Source organism: Cherax quadricarinatus, unplaced genomic scaffold, assembly GCF_038502225.1.
Source record: "Cherax quadricarinatus isolate ZL_2023a unplaced genomic scaffold, ASM3850222v1 Contig56, whole genome shotgun sequence".
NCBI classification, from domain to species: Eukaryota; Metazoa; Arthropoda; class Malacostraca; order Decapoda; family Parastacidae; genus Cherax; species Cherax quadricarinatus.
The window spans coordinates 333802-357060 of record NW_027195082.1 but is presented as its reverse complement, the minus strand read 5'-3'; the positions used below and the strand labels follow the sequence as shown (position 1 = coordinate 357060).

The window sequence follows — 23259 nt, the reverse complement described above, 5'->3', positions numbered from 1 at the left end:
TTGTTCTTTTTCTATTCATTAATTGTCCTGAGGAGGAGCCAGGCTTAGTAACACTGACTGAAGTTGTTACAGGGCTGAGTAAGCCTTCACAAGTGGCGACCTTGCCAGGATCCAACTCGACAGAATCAAGATTCAATTCCATCTCGAATCTAACATTGGAACTTCAACGCTGCATACCACAGATAGTTACCACCAGCCATGAGTAATCATTCTCTATGGTAGGACTACAGTACAGGTATTTAAAAGATTTGGCGATTGTTATAGTCTCAATTTACTGTAAGTCAAGTCAGGCAGGATATAATAGTTAATTCTGCCACCTTTCTTGTGAGCTTGAAACACTTTGGAGGATTAGACTCTAGGGACCCAAGATTTTCCAGTGACAATTTGTTTCATTGAGCTCTTTATTATATCAAGGGAACTGTCGTTGGACACTCTTTGATTTGTTGGTGAGAAGATTGGATGGTCAAGGGACCCCATTCTACTTACTGTTTGCTCGGAGCCGGCATAGAACTCTTCGTTTTCATTAATACATATTGTTTAATTGAAGCAGGGATCGAGCCCTCTGGTTTATTTACAGTTTGAGCGGAGCAGGAATTGAACCCTCCGTTTTCTTTAATACCCATTTCATTTTTCCCATGATAGTTTAAGTTATTCTTGCAAATATGGAGCAATATCAGTTTTGGATGAATGCTGGAAGTAAGTTAGGAATAACAGGGAAAAATTTAGAATCTTTCATTAGTGCTAAGATCCAGGAAAGACTTGGAAGAGAGAGAATTGAGAGAGAAGAAAGACAGTTAGAAAGAGAGAGAGAAGACAAAAAAGAGCGTGATAGACTTGATCGTGAGGAAAGAACTAAAGTACGTGATGAACAAGTTAAATTAAGGGAACTTGAGGAAAGAGCAAAGGATAGAGAATATGAGTTAAGGGAGAGAGAAAAGGATCGCGAGCTCGAACAAGCTCGCCTTGAATCAGAGAATAAAAAGTTAACTTTCTCACAACATCAATTAGATGAAGGAGTAATGGAACAACGTGCAGCTAGTGCACATATTCCAACACCTAATTTACCTCCCTTCACAGAGGGGGAAGACATAACTTCATACATTATCAGGTTTGAAAATACCGCTACCCTCTGTGAATGGCCTGCTGACACCTGGGCTACTAGGTTAGGAATGTTACTTTCTGGTACAGCTTTGAATATCTATGCAACTTTGTCGCAGGATATCATATGTAATTATAACCTACTGAAGAAGGCAATCCTTAAAGCATATCAAAAAACCACTAATTCTTACAGGAAAGATTTCAGGTATGCCACCTTACAGCCTGGCCAGAACTTTCAACAGTTACAGGTAACACTCTTTCGTTTGTTCGACTTTTGGATAGAGAGTTCAGGAATTGATCGCAGTTATGAATCTCTTAGAGACTTCATGGTTGCTGACCAGTTCCTCACAGCTCTTCCTCACCAGATACGAACATTCATCAGAGAACGTAACCTGATTAATTAAAGCTGAGGAAGTTGCTGAGGCTGGTGACTTGTATGCAGAGGCTCACGATTCCTATGAAGACCTAAAAGGGATCGAACCCTAAGGGCAAGGGTTCATCAGACCTTAAGAAATCAAAGCCTCTAGTGGAAAGTAAAATGACTTCTTTTATTCCTGTTAGTCATTTGTGTGGTGTTAAGGGACATTAAGGTCCAGATTGTCCTTCTAAGAAGGTCCAAAAAGTTGGAAGATGTTTAAAAGACTGTAATGACCAAGTACCCTTCTGTTCAGGAACAGTTAATGGACTTAATGTATCTACCATTTTACGAGACACTGGATGCACTTGTATAGTCATTTCTGATAAGCTGTTCCCTAATCTTAAAGAAACTCATTCCTCTGCTATACTTTCAGACTACTTGGGCCGTACAGACACTTTTCCTACCATTCGTTGTTACATTAGGTCTAAATGATTCACAGGTTGGTCTGAAGCCGTACTAGCTCCCATCACTTCTTGCTCCGTACTAATAGGTAATGTAAAAGGTGCCATACTTCCTTCTGAGGTTGACTTTTCATCACCAAAGATGGACATAAGTGTTTCAGATCCTCTTCCTGTAGAGTCAGAGAAGCCCCTCGAAAGTTCAGATGAAACAATGTCTCGTGATATTCATGTGGGATTAAAAACCAGTGATGCTACTCTCGAAAGCGAGGTAGTAGGATCACCGGTTCACTTGTTAGATGAAAGTGAAGATATCACCTCCAATACCATAAATGTCTTGAATAGGGCTCAGACCAAAGCCCAGGCTTCTCCTACTGTCCATCCTTTGATTTTCCCTGACTTAAAGCCTTTAGATATATCAAAGGACTCTTTTGTCAATTTACAACGTAATTGCCCTTCTCTTCAGAATTGCCATAATGCAGCTAGACAAAATCAAGTTATCCAAAGGAAAAACTTTTTATATAAATTTGAATATATAAAAGATATCTTGTATAAGTCAGTATTCAGATTAAATTCAGATGAGATAGACTATTCCATCTTAGTTGTTCCAAGTCAATGCAGAGAGACTGTTCTTAAAATGGCTTATGACCTGCCAGTGGCCGGACATTTCTCGCATCGTAAAACCTTAAATAAAATTAGGGAAACCTATTTTTGGCCAAAAATTTCCTCAGATGTCACTACCTATTGTAGATCGTGTAAAGTTTGCCAAATGTCATCCTCCCGAGGTACCAGGCGAGTACTTATGGTCAAAATGCCTATCTTTACGGTACCTTTTGAAAGAGTAGCTATTGCCATCGTTGGTCCTTTATCTCCACTTTCATCTGGGGGACATATATATATATTAACATTAGTTGATTATGCTTCGAGTTTCCCTGAAGCTGTACCCTTAAAGACCATAACTACTACAGAGGTGGCTGAAGCCATTTTGTCCATCTTCTCCAGAGTGGGCATCCCTAGAGAAATTTTGTATGACCGTGGGACACAATTCACATCTGACTTAATGCAACATTTATACCAACTTCTGGGAGTGAAGCCTCTCTTCACAACACCCTATCATCCCAGCTGTAATGGGAGGATTGAGCGCCAGCATTCGATTCTCAAGTCCATTTTAAGGAAACTTTGCTCCCTTAACATAACATTGTATCAATCGCATCTGCTAGAAAAATGACAGGATGGATAATGAGAACCTTCAAAACTAGGGAGGCCAAGCCCATGATGACACTCTTCAGGTCACTTGTTCTATCTAGGCTGGAATATTGCTGCACTCTAACAGCACCTTTCAAGGCAGGTGAAATTGCCGACCTAGAAAATGTACAGAGAACTTTCACGGCGCGCATAACGGAGATAAAACACCTCAATTATTGGGAGCGCTTGAGGTTCCTAAACCTGTATTCCCTGGAACGCAGGAGGGAGAGATACATGATTATATACACCTGGAAAATCCTAGAGGGACTAGTACCGAACTTGCACACGAAAATCACCCACTACGAAAGCAAAAGACTTGGCAGACGATGCACCATCCCCCCAATGAAAAGCAGGGGTGTCACTAGCACGTTAAGAGACCATACAATAAGTGTCAGGGGCCCGAGACTGTTCAACTGCCTCCCAGCACACATAAGGGGGATTACCAACAGACCCCTGGCAGTCTTCAAGCTGGCACTGGACAAGCACCTAAAGTCAGTTCCGGATCAGCCGGGCTGTGGCTCGTATGTTGGTTTGCGTGCAGCCAGCTGCAACAGCCTGGTTGATCAGGCTCTGATCCACCAGGAGGCCTGGTCTCAGACCGGGCCGCGGGGGCGTTGACCCCCGGAACTCTCTCCAGGTAAACTCCAGGTAAACCTAAGGAGTGGCATCGTTACCTACCCTGTGCTTTGTTTGCCATGAGGGAAGTTCCCAGTGACTCTTTGGGGTTTTCACCTTTTGAACTTCTCTATGGTAGACAGGCCAGAGGTCCATTGTCCATCCTTCATGACTTATGGACTAATGAAGAGGTGAATGCTGAGGTTCAGTCTTCTTACCAGTTTCTCCTTGACCTTAGATCCAAACTTGAGGAGACCTCTGACATAGTTTCGAAAAACTTAAGCTTGTCAATGGACCAGTACAAAGCCTATTTTGATTCCAAAAGTCAGAGGAAAAGTTTTAAAGTAGGGGATGAAGTTCTGGTACTTTTGCCTATCAAGTCAAATAAATTATTAGTAGCATGGAAAGGTCCATATAAAGTATTAAAAATTTGTGGGAAAGTTGACTACCTCATAGAAGTCAAGGGGAAACCTAAGCTTTATCATATCGACATTCTTAAGAAATATTACCGAAGAAATTCGGTTAACTGCCTTAATAACTTTGACTTAGTTTTTCCACACGAACTTGATAAAACAACTGAAGAATGTAAAGTGTGCGTAATTGACACCTCTAGCTTAGACTATGATGAAGAACTACATGACTTGGTGACTCTTGACCACTCGGATGCAACCAACATTAATATTAATGAATCTTTGGATGACCATAAGAGACATGAACTACTTCAATGTGTGAGTAACTTTTCAGACGTCTTTACTGATATTCCAGGTGTTACCTCCACGGTACCTGGAGTTTACCTGGAGAGAGTTCCAGGGGTCAACGCCCCCGCGGCCCTGTCTGTGACCAGGCCTCCTGGTGGATCAGCGCCTGATCAACCAGGCTGTTGCTGCTGGCTGCACGCGAACCAACGTACGAGCCACAGCCCGGCTGATCAGGAACTGACTTTAGGTGCTTGTCCAGTGCCAGCTTGAAGACTGCCAGGGGTCTGTTGGTAATCCCCCTTATGTGTGCTGGGAGGCAGTTGAACAGTCTCGGGCCCCTGACACTTATTGTATGGTCTCTTAACGTGCTAGTGACACCCCTGCTTTTCATTGGGGGGATGGTGCATCGTCTGCCAAGTCTTTTGCTTTCGTAGTGAGTGATTTTCGTGTGCAAGTTCGGTACTAGTCCCTCTAGGATTTTCCAGGTGTATATAATCATGTATCTCTCCCTCCTGCGTTCCAGGGAATACAGGTTTAGAAACCTCAAGCGCTCCCAGTAATTGAGGTGTTTTATCTCCGTTATGCGCGCCGTGAAAGTTCTCTGTACATTTTCTAGGTCGGCAATTTCACCTGCCTTGAAAGGTGCTGTTAGAGTGCAGCAATAATCCAGCCTAGATAGAACAAGTGACCTGAAGAGTGTCATCATGGGCTTGGCCTCCCTAGTTTTGAAGGTTCTCATTATCCATCCTGTCATTTTTCTAGCAGATGCGATTGATACAATGTTATGGTCCTTGAAGGTGAGATCCTCCGACATGATCACTCCCAGGTCTTTGACGTTGGTGTTTCGCTCTATTTTGTGGCCAGAATTTGTTTTGTACTCTGATGAAGATTTAATTTCCTCATGTTTACCATATCTGAGTAATTGAAATTTCTCATCGTTGAACTTCATATTGTTTTCTGCAGCCCACTGAAAGATTTGGTTGATGTCCGCCTGGAGCCTTGCAGTGTCTGCAATGGAAGACACTGTCATGCAGATTCGGGTGTCATCTGCAAAGGAAGACACGGTGCTGTGGCTGACATCCTTGTCTATGTCGGATATGAGGATGAGGAACAAGATGGGAGCTAGTACTGTGCCTTGTGGAACAGAGCTTTTCACCGTAGCTGCCTCGGACTTTACTCTGTTGACGACTACTCTCTGTGTTCTGTTAGTGAGGAAATTATAGATCCATCGACCGACTTTTCCTGTTATTCCTTTAGCGCGCATTTTGTGCGCTATTACGCCATGGTCACACTTGTTGAAGGCTTTTGCAAAGTCTGTATATATTACATCTGCATTCTTTTTGTCTTCTAGTGCATTTAGGACCTTGTCGTAGTGATCCAGTAGTTGAGACAGACAGGAGCGACCTGTTCTAAACCCATGTTGCCCTGGGTTGTGTAACTGATGGGTTTCTAGATGGGTGGTGATCTTGCTTCTTAGGCCCCTTTCAAAGATTTTTATGATATGGGATGTTAGTGCTATTGGTCTGTAGTTCTTTGCTGTTGCTTTACTGCCCCCTTTGTGGAGTGGGGCTATGTCTGTTGTTTTTAGTAACTGAGGGACGACCCCCATAACATTGACTTAGTGACGGACAATCCTATCAAACGGAAATTATACCCAGTTCCAGTTCACCTTAGGGATGCATTTGACCGAGAGGTAGACAAATTATTAAAACTAAAGATCATTGAACCTTCAGTATCTGCATATTGTTCACCAGTAGTCATGGTTAAGAAGGAGGATAATTCATAAAGACTTGCTATTGACTTCAGAGGCCTTAATGCTATAACTCGGTGGGATGCTGAACCTATGCCCTTGATAGATAGCGATCGACACAAATTTTGTGACTCTTCCTTCTTTTCAGAGATTGATATTGCGCTGGCATATCATCAAGTAATGTTAGATCCTTCTTCTAAGCAGTACACCGCTTTTCCTACACACCAAGGACTGATGCAGTATAGAACTATGCCCTTCGGTTTGGTAACTGCCTGTGCTACCTACGTGAGACTGATGAGAAAGGTCTTGGGTAATATGCCAAATGTTTCAGTTTATTTTGATAACATTTACGTAATGACATCCACGTGGGGCGAACATATCCAAACATTAACATCAGTTTTGCGTAGGTTACGCTCACATGGCCTCACTGCCAAGCCGAAGAAATGCTTCCTTGGGTATAACAAGATTAGATATCTTGGACTGATACTTTCTAATAACTCTCTGCAGCCTCTCCCCAGTAAGATCAAAGCTTTATTAGAATTTAAATTCCCCAAAACCAAGAAGCTCATGCGTAGCTTTCTTGGTTCTGTAAATTTTTATGCACGGTTTATCCCAAACATTACTGATCTTACAGGCATCTTATTGGACTTGGTTAAAAAGTCTGTGAAGGAACCTCTTGAACTTTACGACGTAGCTCGGGAAAAGTTTAATGAGATAAAAAGTATCTTTTCGAAAGACCCTATACTTAAGATTCCAGATATTAATAAAACATTTTGTTTAAGAACTGATGCCTCCAATACTGGCTTAGATGCAGTGTTACTACAACACCATGATGGTACTCCCTTCCCTGTATGCTTCCTAAGCCAGAAACTCCTTCCCGCAGAAACAAGATACTCCACAATAGAAAAGGAATGTTTAGCCCTTGTGTGGGGTATCTCCAAACTTAAATTTTATTTGCTGGGAAAAGAATTCATTTTAGAAATAGACCACAAACCTTTGATATACCTAGAAACTTTTAAGGGAACCAACAGTCGCCTCTTGAGGTGGACATTGGCACTCCAGGCTTTTAAGTTCCATATTGTGTATATCAATGGTTCATCCAATTATTTCTCTGACTGGTTAAGTCGTGACAGTCAGTAGAAGATTTCTTGCCTTACGCGACTTCCACATGTTAGAACTTTTTCCTCGCCTATTCTTCTTATACTCCTTGACTATAAGTCTTTGTATGGGGGAGTGTGAGGGAAAAGTTCAATAGATAGGAGTAGCGAGGGAGTATATAGAAACAATAGTTTCATTGCCGGCTACTTGTTAAGGTAGGGTAAGTCAAGCTCCCGCTATTCCCGCCTTTTTGCCCCCTCCCCGAAAGTGATACTTTGCTTGCCGGTTACTTGTTAAGGTAGCGTAAGTCCAGCTCCCGCTATTCCCACCTTTTTTCCTCCACCCCTAAAGTGATAGTTTGATTGCCAGCTGTTTGTTAACGTAGGGTCAGTTTAGCTCCCAATATCCCTTCCCTTCCCTCTTCCCCCCCCCCCCCCCCCGAAAGGTGACGTGTGGGGCTCTGGTCAAACAGTAAATCACTTGACTCACAGCTCCCAACACTACTGTAAGTACATGCCTGCCTTGTATTTTAGTGGATTTATTGGTTGAAAGCTTCACTTTTGACCAATAATAAACTTAGTGGGCTGCGGAAAGCAATATGAAGTTCAACGATGAGAAATTTCAATTACTCAGATATGGTAAACATGAGGAAATTAAATCTTCATCAGAGTACAAAACAAATTCTGGCCACAAAATAGAGCGAAACACCAACGTCAAAGACCTGGGAGTGATTATGTCGGAGGATCTCACCTTCAAGGACCATAACATTGTATCAATCGCATCTGCTAGAAAAATGACAGGATGGATAATGAGAACCTTCAAAACTAGGGAGGCCAAGCCCATGATGACACTCTTCAGGTCACTTGTTCTATCTAGGCTGGAATATTGCTGCACTCTAACAGCACCTTTCAAGGCAGGTGAAATTGCCGACCTAGAAAATGTACAGAGAACTTTCACGGCGCGCATAACGGAGATAAAACACCTCAATTACTGGGAGCGCTTGAGGTTTCTAAACCTGTATTCCCTGGAACGCAGGAGGGAGAGATACATGATTATATACACCTGGAAAATCCAAGAGGGACTAGTACCGAACTTGCACACGAAAATTACTCACTACGAAAGCAAAAGACTTGGCAGACGATGCACCATCCCCCCAATGAAAAGCAGGGGTGTCACTAGCACGTTAAGAGACCATACAATAAGTGTCAGGGGCCCGAGACTGTTCAACTGCCTCCCAGCACACATAAGGGGGATTACCAACAGACCCCTGGCAGTCTTCAAGCTGGCACTGGACAAGCACCTAAAGTCAGTTCCTGATCAGCCGGGCTGTGGCTCGTACATTGGTTTGCGTGCAGCCAGCAGCAACAGCCTGGTTGATCAGGGGCTGATCCACCAGGAGGCCTGGTCACAGACCGGGCCGCGGGGGCGTTGACCCCCGAAACTCTCTCCAGGTAAACTCCAGGTAGTCTTTTCAGCCTTGCTCTAAGTTGACTGTTGTAATAATCACCACGTCTTTTAGGTATTGTACTTATCATGGAGAGTGATTATTTAAGCAGTGGGTAACCTGTCTATCTTTTCAGCTTGGATGACAGAGAGGGTCACCTGTCAATCAACGAGAAAAACTGAAGGAGATGGACTAACGTCCTGGAGACGTCCCATATTGGATTTACTTGCCTGTGCACTTGTATGAAGAATCAAGACGTAACCCCTCATCATTACAGCGGTCAAGAACCTGATCTCCTGTCATCGGGAAAGATTACTTACGGCCACTAGAACGAGCCAGTGGGTTGTCACCAACAACTGCGACCCCCCCCACATCATCAGCAACGGCTTCTATTGCAACAACACGCAGTGTCACCAACACCAGACACCCAAGTTTTTAGCGTTGAATTCAGATATCATTTATATATTTAATTTTTCATTTTCTTTCATGAAGGATCAGTATTTCATATTTAAGTGTTTTATATTTCATATTTCCTAAATAATAAAGTGTTTATATTTGTCAGTTTTGTTCTTTTTCTATTCATTAATTTTCCTGAGGAGGAGCCAGGCTTAGTAATACTGACTGAAGTTGTTACAGGGCTGAGTAAGCCTTCACAGGGACTCTGGTAAACAGGGCTGTGACATCAAAACTCACAAGGGTAGTGTGAAACATTTAATTTCTCTAGCCTTTCAGTTAGGTCAACATTATTTTTAATATTCGCCTCCGAGATCCTAACAACTATGGGAGTTAAAAGTTTAACCAACCATTTAGCTAAGTTATATACTGCTGAATTAACAGGATGCACTAGGTTCCCTGGTTTATGAGTCTTGATCAGCCCATAAAGATGATAGTAGGGATAACTCAATAGCGGTTCCAGATTTTCGCTTAGCAGATTGCAATGGTTTAAAGAACACTTATCAGCTTTGGACTGGGATAACGAAGAGAGTTATCAATATGACATCTTTCTAAACACTATACATGCTGCCCAAAGAACATTTATCCCGTATAAAGAAATTAAATAAATTAAAAATGACCCAAAATGAATGAATAATAGGCTCAAATATCTTTCAGGGAAGAAGAAAGGAATTTATAGGCGCATCAAAAGAGGTGAGGGTCGTCTTATGAATCAGTATATTGACATTAAGAGGGACATTAAAAAGGGGATAAGAAAAGCTAAACGGGACTATGAAATTAAAGTTGCTAGGGATTCTAAAACTAACCCAAAAAGTTTTTTTCCAGGTGTATAGAACAAAAGTTAGAGACAAGATAGGTCCCCTTAAAAATAACTCTGGGCATCTTACTGACAAGGAGAATGAAATTTTCTCGATTTTAAATAATTATTTTCTCTCGGTTTTTACACAGGAAGACACTAACAATATGCCAGTAATTAGTGTTTATAGTGGGCCTGAAGAAGATAAATTATGTAACATCACAGTCACTAGTGAAATGGTTAAGAAACAAATAGACCATCTGAAACAAAATAAGTCACCGGGACCTGATGAGCTTTTTTCAAGGGTTTTTAAGTAATGCAAAATGGAACTCTGTGAACCATTAACTAATATTTTTAATTTATCTCTTCAAATCATCGTACTATCTTCACTAACAACCATCGTGCTATCTTCACTAACAACCATCGTACTATCTTCACTAACAACCATCGTACTATCTTCACTAACAACCATCGTACTATCTTCACTAACAACCATCGTACTATCTTCACTAACAACCATCATACTATCTTCACTAACAACCATCGTACTATCTTCACTAACAACCATCGTGCAATCTTCACTAACAACCATCGTACTATCTTCACTAACAACCATCGTACTATCTTCACTAACAACCATCGTACTATCTTCACTAACAACCATCGTACTATCTTCACTAATAACCATCGTACTATCTTCACTAACAACCATCGTACTATCTTCACTAACAACCATCGTACTATCTTCACTAACAACCATCGTACTATCTTCACTAACAACCATCGTACTATCTTCACTAACAACCATCGTGCTATCTTCACTAACAACCATCATACTATCTTCACTAACAACCATCGTGCTAGCTTCACTAACAACCATCGTACTATCTTCACTAACAACCATCATACTATCTTCACTAACAACCATCGTATTATCTTCACTAACAACCATCGTACTATCTTCACTAACAACCATCGTACTATCTTCACTAACAACCATCGTACTATCTTCACTAATAACCATCGTACTATCTTCACTAACAACCATCGTGCTATCTTCACTAACAACCATCGTACTATCTTCACTAACAACCATCGTACTATCTTCACTAACAACCATCGTACTATCTTCACTAACAACCATCGTGCTATCTTCACTAACAACCATCGTACTATCTTCACTAACAACCATCGTACTATCTTCACTAACAACCATCGTACTATCTTCACTAACAACCATCGTGCTATCTTCACTAACAACCATCGTACTATCTTCACTAACAACCATCGTACTATCTTCACTAACAACCATCGTACTATCTTCACTAACAACCATCGTACTATCTTCACTAACAACCATCGTACTATCTTCACTAACAACCATCGTACTATCTTCACTAACAACCATCGTACTATCTTCACTAACAACCATCGTACTATCTTCACTAACAACCATCGTACTATCTTCACTAACAACCATCGTACTACCTTTGTGGAAAATTGCATTTAGCTGAATGTATAATTATTTACATAACAGTAAATGAACAATGATAATTATTATTTATCAGTTAGACAAGTAGGAATTTGGGACACCTAGGTCACAAAAAATGTCCCCCTTCGATACCTACCACTGTCATATCCACAAGTTGCTCTGGACCTATTAATTAAATGAAATATACATACACCAGGAATACTGGTAAATATATAAATTTGTGGACTGTATTTTAAAAATAATAAATGGTTATATATATACACAATTACACAGCAGAGGGAGAGTATCTTAAAAACTCACCAATTTGACTGGATATTAAGTTGTATCATACTCAGAAAACCTCACTCTAACTAAATCTATGAAAATAATGCTGGCCAGAATTACACACAAATCTAGAGAGCTTATCTGAGGTTCCTGGAGCTGTCTTGTCCAGTCGTCTGATATCTCAAGTTATGCAGGAATGCATATCCACCAATTTCGCCTCCTATTTTAGAGGTGTCTACACAATTTTAACCTCTAGAGCACGAAAATTTCTACCCATTACACCAACGTTCTAATACAAATTCAAAAACCAAGATGGCGAGTGTCCTCTGAGCAGACGCAGGCTTTCCGTTTTCTATGACATAAATATTATTAAATACAGTATGGCCATCTATTTACATATAAATACTGAATTTCTGGAAAATATATACAGTATTTTCCACACTGCGGCCGGCCAGAGTTCGTTGCTAAACGATTCAAATTACTCCTTCCTTTAGGAGACGATTCCAGACAGTTCTGGCTTGAGTGGCTGTTCTCCTAGTAGGTCTTACTATGATTTCATCTTCCGGCATCACTTGGTCTGCGTTATCTTCCATATCACTTGTGTCACTTTCCCTCAGATTTTCATTTACGTTTGATTGAACACCTAATTCCAAGGGAATCAATTTATTAATTGTGCATAAACTTTCCTGGCCACACATCACTTTGCCATTCCTGACAACACCTTGTGCATCTGGGTACAATGTCAATACTTTGCCCAGAGGCCACAATGTTCGATGTTGTTCAGTGTCAATTAACACAATGTCACCTGGTTGAATGTTCTGTCGATTTACTGCCTCGGTCGCACCATGAAAGTGTTCACGTAGTGTAAGAAGATATTCCTTATGCCAGACATTAGACCAATGATCAATTACTTTATTTAACATTTTAAATTTATCACACAACACTGCCGCATCATTGTAATCTTCATCACTTTCTTCCGGATTATCTCGATAGACAAGGGCAGCTTCCAATTTCCTTCCACATATTAGGTGAGAAGGTGTTAATACATCTGCATCAGGTGTATCACTCATGTACGAGAGAGGCCTATTATTTATACGATTTTCCGCCTCCACTAACACTGCTCGGAATTCTTCCAAATTAATTCTCTTCCGATGTAGTACTTTACGGAGACACCTCTTCACTGTGCCTATCAGTCTTTCGTACAGCCCCACCTGCCAAGGGGCTCTAGGAGTAATAAATTTCCATGTACACCCTCGCTGGGTTAACAGAGATTGAACATCGTTACTCTTATTTAATTCTATCAAGTGTTGAGCACCTGCTACAAAATTTGTGGCATTATCCGAAATCATCAACCTCGGACAGGATCTCCTAGCTGCAAATTTTCGAAACAGCTGTATAAACTGTTCCACAGACAAGTCCTGTGCCACTTCTACATGAACTGCCCTAGTAGCAGTACAGGTGAACAAACATACACTTTCAGTGGAACACCATTTGACGTACCTGTTAAAATTACTGGACCACTATAGTCTACACCTGTTACATCAAATGGTTTCACTAATTGTACACACTCCTTTGGCAATGGTGGAGGACCAGGGTACATAAAGGATCTGGCATCCACACGGCGACATATTGCACAAGATTTAATCACCCTTTTTACACTTTGCCGTCCTTGTGGAATCCAGAAAGTTTCCCTAATGCAATATAAGATATCTTGTACCCCACCATGCATTACATTTTTATGGGCATTTAGAACAATTAAATTTGTTAGATGATGAGTTTTGGGCAGTAAGATAGGGTGTTTAGCATAATCACCCAATTCAGCATTTTGTAACCTACCTCTGCACCTAATTACATTGTTCTCTAAATACAGCCCCAATTTCTCTATTATGGAACCTTTCACAATTTTTCTTTCCATCATCAATTTAATCTCATATCCATAGATTTCCTCCTGTACCCTCTTTATCCAATATTCAAAAGGATGTGAAAACTTATATGATATATTCGTCTTGTTCAGAAATTTAAACACCAACTTAGTTATATTGATTAGTTTGGGTAAAGAAGAATACCTATTTATATCAATGGCTAAGGGAGGACAAACTATTGGAGCGTTGGACACAGTAATTTCAACCGGAGCAATATACGCCTTTTGTACAGGCCAATTAGCTTTATTTACCAACCAGCTCGGTCCTTTAAACCATGCTACAGCATTTACAAATTTAGCATAAGGTAAACCTCGAGACAAGAAATCAGCTGGATTCTCCTCACCAGGTATATGATTAAATGTTAACATATGCTGACCCAAACTATTATACTTCTCTTGCATCTGATTAATTTCAGCGACTCTGTTTTGTACGAACACAATTTTACTGTTTCCATTACGAATCCATTGTAAAGATACCTCATTATCAGACCAAATTACAGTGTCGCTAATATTTATCTCATGCAACTTATTTCTTACACAATTAGCTAATTTGACACCTACATAAATGGCTGTTAATTCCAACTGAGGCAAGGTACGTGATTTAATTGGAGACACTTTAGCCTTAGACATAACAAGAGAAACAACACTATTACATTGAAGGTAAGCAACTGCTCCATATGCCAATTTTGAAGCATCACAAAAAATGTGGAGTACATTTTTCCCATCTGGATTGGTCACCTGGCGTGGGAACTCCAACATTGGAATTTTCTCATAATCACCAATTAATTCATCCCACCTGTTAATGAATTCCTCAGGTAGAATTTCATCCCAAGCACATTTAAGTTTCCATGCTTCCTGAATTAATAATTTCCCTCTTACAGTAAGGGGTGACACTAAACCTAGTGGATCAAAACATTTGGAAATTCAGCAAGCAAGACTCTCTTAGTTAATTTATTGGGCATTCTGTAATTATTAGGTTTTAACTTTAACAAATCTCTCTCAGTATCCCAAGTTAATCCCAATACATTACTACATTTTTGCACTTCATCTCCAGGGTAATCTTTACTTATTTTGTCCTTTAATTTGGACGAATTACTATTCCATTCTCTCAGAGGCATATTGGCACTTTGCATTATTTTATTAGCCTCTCTATAAGTCATTAACAGTTCCTGTTCAGTTGACGTCACACTCAGGAAATTGTCCACATAAAATTGTTTGCTCATTACTTTACTCATTGGACTTCCCGTACGTTTAAGGTGTGCATTTATCATCGCTTGAAGTAGGGCTAAGTGGGTCAATAGGATTCTCAGGCCATAAGAAGCGGGTACAATCCCGGTCAGCCTCTTGTAAACCCACTCTTAGGAAAGCTTTACTTATGTCAGCCATAAAGGCATAAAGCTTCACTCTGAAATTTAATAAGATATCTCCTAATTTTTCCGTCAACGACGGACCTGTCATCAAACAGTGATTTAAACTAGGTACATTTTTGTTACTCCTGGCACTACAATTAAACACAATTCTCAGAGGAGTGGTCTTAGAATCCTTCTTCACTCTGTGATGTGGCAAATAGTGACCATAAATTTTGGCTTGCTCAGGAGGTACCACTTCTATAAATTTATTAATTAACTGCTCAGCAATTATATCATTATAGGCAGTTAACAATTCTGGTGTCTTACTCAGTTCACGGAGCTGAGCCTTTAACTGCCCCTATGCCATTCTGTAATTAATGGGCAATTCTGGATGGTTCAGTCTCCATGGAAGCCGTACCCAGTATTGTCCAGATTCAAATTTTACATCTTTCAGGTACTGCTCCTGAGTAAAAGAATCGTCTGGACTTTTTTCATTTACATTTATTCCAATGCTGTCTAATTCCCACAATTTATGCACTGGCTCAACACCATCCTCTATGGAAGAATTATACTGGGGTAGAACTTCATGAGTAAGACACACAGTTATGGTATTTGTAGTTTCCTCTAATCATGAATTATTATTACGAGGAATCCTACCGTACATTACATGGCCTCCTGCAGTCTTCAAAAGGGTGACACCACATTTCTTTACCATACCCTTTACAAAGGAGGCATAATAGTCACTACCTATCAAAATATTTATTGGGCCTACAGAATCATCACTTACACCAGAAGGTGCTAAATTTACATTAGGTGAAAGTCTTTCTGTAGCTTTACTAAGCCCTACTGTAGATATTTTCTCTGGAAGTCTATCTACAATTACTGCATTAACACGTTTTTTCTCATTGCCCAACTTGACAGTTACATAAACAGTGTCATATAATTGAGCCCTTTTATCCGAGAGAAAACCAGATAATTTTAAAGTTGTGGGGTCTCCCATCTGTACTTTCATACCATCAAGACATTTACGTTTTATGAAAGTACGTTGGGATCCCTGGTCTAATGATGCAGTTACATTTTTTGATTTATGCCTTTTATCATCAATTTTTACCTGTAACACAGGTAAGGTTACTTCAGCAAAACCATCATTATTAACATTAGCAGCAATTTTTACATTAGCCACTGTTGTGTCAGGATTGTCAACATTATCATTATTGTCAACATTATCATATAGACCTTTACACATGACTATATGGTGTCTTCCTTTGTGACATTGATAACAGAAGTTTAATTTGGCATAACAATCCTTTACATTGTGATTACCCAAACACCTGATACATCTGTCAAGTTCCTCCAATCTTTCAACTTTATCATTCCATGAATTGTATGCATTGCAATTCTTAGAAAAATGAGCACCCTTGCAGAAGAGACAATCTCTCTTTTCTTTGACTGGTTTCGTATTAACTGGGCTACTCTTAGGAGGGTACTTATTCTTCTTACCTTGTGGAGAATCATTATTTCTGATTCTTGCTACTTGATATGCACCTATGCAACTCTTTTTAGGAAATGAATTTTGATTATTACTATTGGGATAATTTCTCCCTTTGTGAAACTTGACAGATACCTCAGAGTTATTATGTGTTGCATCTTTAAAACGAGTTAATTGGCTGGTCTGCAACTGCACAATTAATTCTTGTAGACCTAGTCTTATTTCCTCCAGACCAAAATAACCCTTGTGATAATTGTTTGAGAGTCATTCAAGTGTTTTACAGCTTAATTTATTCTGTACTATGGCACTCAATAACCAGTCTGATTCCTTCAGATTATATTTATTACTTAAAGCTTTGAGAGTGCTCTCCAGTTTAACTCTAAACTGCTGTAAACCTTTGTAAGTGTGATCTGGAGATTTTAAATTAACAATGATATTCACTAGATCCAATCTACTTTGTTCTATATTACCATTAGTGACCTTCAACAAGCCAACTGATTCTTCGTAAGAGTCATCTACATTGGGAAAGACTTGTATGAGTATGTGAGCAACTCCTCTTACCTGTCCTTTGAGGTAAAATAATTTAGTTACACAGGCTAGGTCACTCCTGTCATGCACAGCTGCTTTAAAAATTGACCAAAATTCCTCCCAGTTTTCTCCAGGATTAAATACAGGTAAACATAGTTCTGGGAGTTTTGGCGAAGACATATTATTTGTTGGAGCAGACTGATTAACTGCCTGGTTTACACATTTTAATTTATTCAAGGCCTGACTTTTGCAAGAAAGAATCTTTTCTTCTAATTCATAATACTGATTAATCATAAGATCTACTTCAGTCTAATCTACACAGTTTACTAACAAATCTCCTTCATATTTGTTGTAATATAATTTGTATGAATCATATCTATTACCTACAATTTTAAATCATCAGTATTCACAGTTTCTTGATTCATTAATTCCAAGCACTTATTATATGCCTTGGTTACATGATATTTTCTAGCTTGTAGTGATGCTTTCTTTGCTCTATATTCCATATGTTTGTCTTCTATATTAATTTCCTCATTTCCAGCCATGATGCAATGTATTAAATTCAACTTTATTAATAACACTGATTACAACTTACAACACTGATACAACTTACCTTCAAATAAATTCTAGCTACTTGAGCTTACCAATTATATGTAAAAAATTGTAATATAAATTTTAGATATACATTAATACAAACCTTTAGCAAGCCTTGGCTTATCAAAATTATTATACAAATTAATATAAATCCTTGCCAGAATTTGGCATAGCAAAGTTAATATTATACACATTAATATAATTAGCAACACTTGCCTTATCAACCATTGTACTATCTTCACTAACAACCATCGTACTATCTTCACTAACAACCATCGTAGTATCTTCACTAACAACCATCGTAATATCTTCACTAACAACCATCATACTATCTTCACTAACAACCATCGTACTATCTTCACTAACAACCATCATACTATCTTCACTAACAACCATCGTACTATCTTCACTAACAACCATCGCACTATCTTCACTAACAACCATAGTACTACCTTCACTAACAACCATCGTACTATCTTCACTAACAACCATCGTACTATCTTCACTATCAACCATCGTACTATCTTCACTAACAACCATCGTACTACCTTCACTAACAACCATCGTACTATCTTCACTAACAACCATCGCACTATCTTCACTAACAACCATCGTACTACCTTCACTAACAACCATCGTACTATCTTCACTAACAACCATCGCACTATCTTCACTAACAACCATCGTACTACCTTCACTAACAACCATCGTACTATCTTCACTAACAACCATCGTACTATCTTCACTAACAACCATCGTACTACCTTCACTAACAACCATCGCACTATCTTCACTAACAACCATCGTACTATCTTCACTAACAACCATCGTACTATCTTCACTAACAACCATCGTACTATCTTCACTAACAACCATCGTACTATCTTCACTAACAATCATCGTGCTATCTTCACTAACAACCATCGTACTATCTTCACTAACAACCATCGTGCTATCTTCACTAACAGCCATCGTACTATCTTCACTAACAACCATCGTACTATCTTCACTAACAACCATCGTACTATCTTCACTAACAACCATCGTACTACCTTCACTAACAACCATCGTACTATCTTCACTAACAACCATCGTACTATCTTCACTAACAACCATCGTACTATCTTCACTAACAACCATCGTACTATCTTCGCTAACAACCATCGTGCTATCTTCACTAACAACCATCGTGCTATCTTCACTAACAACCATCGTACTATCTTCACTAACAACCATCGTACTATCTTCACTAACAACCATCGTACTATCTTCACTAACAACCATCGTACTATCTTCACTAACAACCATCGTACTATCTTCACTAACAACCATCGTGCTATCTTCACTAACAACCATCGTACTATCTTCACTAACAACCATCGTACTATCTTCACTAACAACCATCGTACTATCTTCACTAACAACCATCATACTATCTTCACTAACAACCATCGTACTATCTTCACTAACAACCATCATACTATCTTCACTAACAACCATCTCACTGAGTTTCTTACATCAGCTTTGACAGTCATATTTTAAACCATTAACAGCAAAAATGAAGACAATCAAAGTCTTCAACCAACAGAAATTAAACATTTTCTTCTTCGTTGATCACTACTACTGTATTGTTGTGGTTTTACTATTAATAAATACAGTTTTAAAACAATATTTTCTGTGGTTCTTGAACATTCAAAAATGTATGAAAAGTTATTATCCAGGTAGTTGCCGACCCCTGCTCTATATTAACACATCATCCCTGTAAAGTTATTATCCAGGTAGTTGCCGACCCCTGCTCTATATTAACACATCATCCCTGTAAAGTTATTATCCAGGTAGTTGCCGACCCCTGCTCTATATTAACACATCATCCCTGTAAAGTTATTATCCAGGTAGTTGCCGACCCCTGCTCTATATTAACATATCATCCCTGTAAAGTTATTATCCAGGTAGTTACCGACCCCTGCTCTATATTAACATATCATCCCTGTAAAGTTATTATCCAGGTAGTTGCCGACCCCTGCTCTATATTAACATATCATCCCCTAACTTAAATCTTAGATACGATGTTGTTCCTGTACAATCTTCTTTTTCTCAGTATTGTGTAATTGAAAGTTATTTTCTTCAAAAAATGTATAACTCTGGATTTAGACTCTGGATTTCTTGCATTTTTTATCAAGAGTGATTTTATAATAGTCCAGGATCATGTGTTAATTTTCAGTGAAAAATATTTGATGCCATTATTGTAACTACCATGGTAAGCCAGGTAAAGAAACATTAAATATTGGTAGTTCTTAGCTGTTTATCCCAGAAAGAATATTTATGATGAAAAAAAGGCAATCATTATATCATGATCAGAGTACATCAACTACGTCGACTTACCGAATTACTTCGAGGATAAAAATAGGTGCCCAGAAAGTGAATAACATCGTTATAGTCTTCCATCGTCAGCACCACATACTCCAGCTCCCGGACCTCACTCATCCTCAATGCTGACTGGAACCTGAGGGGGGGATAATCCCTTAGTTATTAACAATGAGTGATTTTTTCTCTCCATATTAACACTATAAGTAATGTTCCACTCTAATGCTGATACTGTCAACGAATCCTGATATAAGAAGTGAAGGGTTGTTCCTCATAGATGAACCTGATTATAATCAAGAGGAGCACCTCCACTGTTGCTTCACCACGCGGAAGCTTTATTTACACTCGCCCAAAGTCAGTCACCAATATAGACTAGAACACCCACACGTCTGGGGGTGTGAGGGAAAAGTTCAATAGACAGGAGTAGCAATATAGTAACAATAGTTTCATTACCGGCTACTAGTTAAGGTAGGGTAAGTCACGCTCCCGCTATCCCTTCCCCTCCCTCTACCCCCCCTCGAAAGGTGATGTATGGGGCTCTGGTCAAACAGTAAATCACTCGACTCGCAGCTCCGAACACTACTCTTGGATGACAGTGAGGGTCACCTGTCAATCAACGAGAAGAACAGGAGAAGGACTAACGTCCAGAGACTTCCCCATTTTGCATTAAAGTACCTGTACACCTGTATGAAATTGCAGGACGTAACCCCACATCATTGCAGCAGTAAAGAACCTGCTTTCCTGTCATCGGGATACTCCTCACGGCGTTAATCTGTGAAGAACTAGCCAGTGGTGGTCACCAACACCTGCCACACCCCAACCATCATCAGCAACGGCTACGATTTCAACAAGCAGTGTCACCAACACCAGACACCCAAGTGTTAAATTAGCGTTGAATTCAGTTATCATTTATATTTTTCCTTTTTCATTTTCTTTAATGTAGGATTAATATTTCATATTTAAGTGTTTTATATTTTATATTTTCTACATAATAAAGTGTTTATGTTTGTCTGTTATTATTTCTTTTTCTATTCACTAATTTTCCTGAGGAGGAGCCAGCCTTGGTAATACTGTCTGAAGTTGTTACAGGGCTGAGTAAGCCTTCACAAGTGGCGACCTTGCCAGGATCAACTCTACTGAATCAAGATTCAACTCCATCTCGAATCTACCATTGGAACTTCAACGCCGCATACCACAGACGGTTACCACCAGCCATGAGTAATCATTCTCTATGGTAGGACTACAGTACAGGTATTTAAAAGATTTGGTGATTGTTATAGTCTCAATTTATTGTAAGTCAAGTCAGGCAGGATATAATAGTTAATTCTGCCACTTTTTCATGTAAGCTTGAAACACTTTGGAGGATTAGACTCTAGGGACCCGAGATTTTCCAGTGACAACTTGTTTCATTGAGCTCTTTATTTTATCAAGGGAACTGTCATAGGACACTCTTGATTTGTTGGTGAGAAGATTGGATGGTCAAGGGACCCCATTCTACTTACTCTTTGCTCGGAGCCGGCATAGAACCCTTCGTTTTCATTAATACATATTGTTTAATTGAAGCAGGGATCGAGCCCTCTGGTTTATTTACAGTTTGAGCGGAGCAGGAATTGAACCCTCCGTTTTCTTTAATACCCATTTCATTTTCCCCTGATAGTTTAAGTTATTCTTGCAAGTATGGATGAATACCAGTTTTGGATGAATGCTGGAAGTTAGGAATAACAGGGAAAAATTTAGAATCTTTCTTTAGTGCTAAGATCCAGGAAAGACTTGAAAGAGAGAGAATTGAGAGAGAAGAAAGACAGCTAGAAAGGGAAAGAGAAGAGAATAAGGAGAGAGAGAGAATCGAAAGAGAAGAGAAAAAGGAGAAAGAGAACCTTGAAAGACAGGAGAAAAAGGAGAGAGAGAGAACTGAGAGAGAAATCCGAGAAAGACAGTTAGAAAGAGAGCGAGAAGACCAAAAGTCACAACCTGCTCAGACGCTGTGCTGAGCGGTCGTCAGCTGTCTCTCCTCAGTCCCGACACCTGGTGGAGGAGCTTTGAGACGACAACAACAATGGCGACGGGTTATCGAAGAAGAGTTAATACTGTGTGTATTGACCTTATAAAAGGCACGATCCCCAGCTCATCGATTAATGTGTTGGTGCCGATGATCATCTGCGATGTATATGGCATCCAGCGTGAATCCCTGTGTGGCGTTGCCTTAAATGGACTATCACGGATCTTCGTCAAGTTTTGCGATACCAAGACCTACGAGCAGATTGTCAACCAGTATCAGGATGTTAGCAAGCAAGTAACCCCAGCAGTCACAGTTAAGTTGCACGACGTTTCACATTACTATACATGGGTACGTGTGCGAAACGTGCCTTTTGAGGCTAACGAAGTTGACATACGTGACGCCTTCAAATACTATGGGACGATCCACCAGGTTACTATGTGTCGGTGGTCTGATGGCCGCTTTGCTGGTTTACAGGAAGGGTCGTTTACGTTAAAAATGTCCCTGCGCCACCCAATAACTTCGTACATAAACCTAGAGGAGTTCCGTACCCAGGTGTACGTTACGTATCCTGGTCAGAGACGAACTTGTCGCCTTTGCGGAGCATTGGACCACATTGCTGCACAATGCGTCAAGCGCCAGCCGCCCTCAGGAAGTAGTCATCGTCCGGATGGTGAGGCTCCTCGACGGAATTTGGCAGATGAAGTAATCGAGGACTTACCGCGCCTGAAATCGTGGAGTGATGAGGTGGATCGGGTCATGCCCGTGGAGTCATCCTGCGTGACTCTACCTGGTACGGTCAACCATGATGTGGTAGAATATGGTGGACGTGAGAGCCCTCAAGCAAGAGAGGATGCTGACATGGACGCTAACATTGTATCGACATTGAGCGACCTTTTAGCTTCGCAGGAGCATGATTCCGTGCCGTGTGTGCCTGCGTTGGAGTGTTCAGATGAGGAGAGACCACAGTTAAAGGACGTCGATCAGTTAATTAACGTGAGTGAGGTAGAAGGTCCGAGAGTTCATACTGTTGAAGTAGAAGTTCACAAGGAGAACATTACAGGTCCTGATAAAGTTGAGGATGCTGTTTCTAGGAAGCGTGCGGCTACCCCGCCCGACTCCGACGATGTCTTGACCCCTGGGCAGCGCTCGGGGAAGAAGACGTGGTCGGAAGTCACGGGTGGGGCGTCGCGTGTTTCCAGGACAGCGAGTAATATAGCAAAGAATGTACAAGGTAAAGGTGGCACCT

General features: G+C 40.1%; 1 protein-coding gene across 1 annotated transcript in view; it reads right to left on the bottom strand.

Annotated features, from left to right (window-relative positions):
- The window catches only part of LOC128692295 (uncharacterized), a 121274-nt gene that overhangs the window by 56323 nt on the left and 41692 nt on the right, over positions 1 to 23259 (bottom strand). The window contains exon 2 of the mRNA XM_070079954.1: positions 20033 to 20153. Coding sequence (XP_069936055.1) covers positions 20033 to 20134 — 102 coding nt within the window. The 5' untranslated portion in view covers positions 20135 to 20153. The remainder of the gene's footprint in view (positions 1 to 20032; positions 20154 to 23259) is intronic.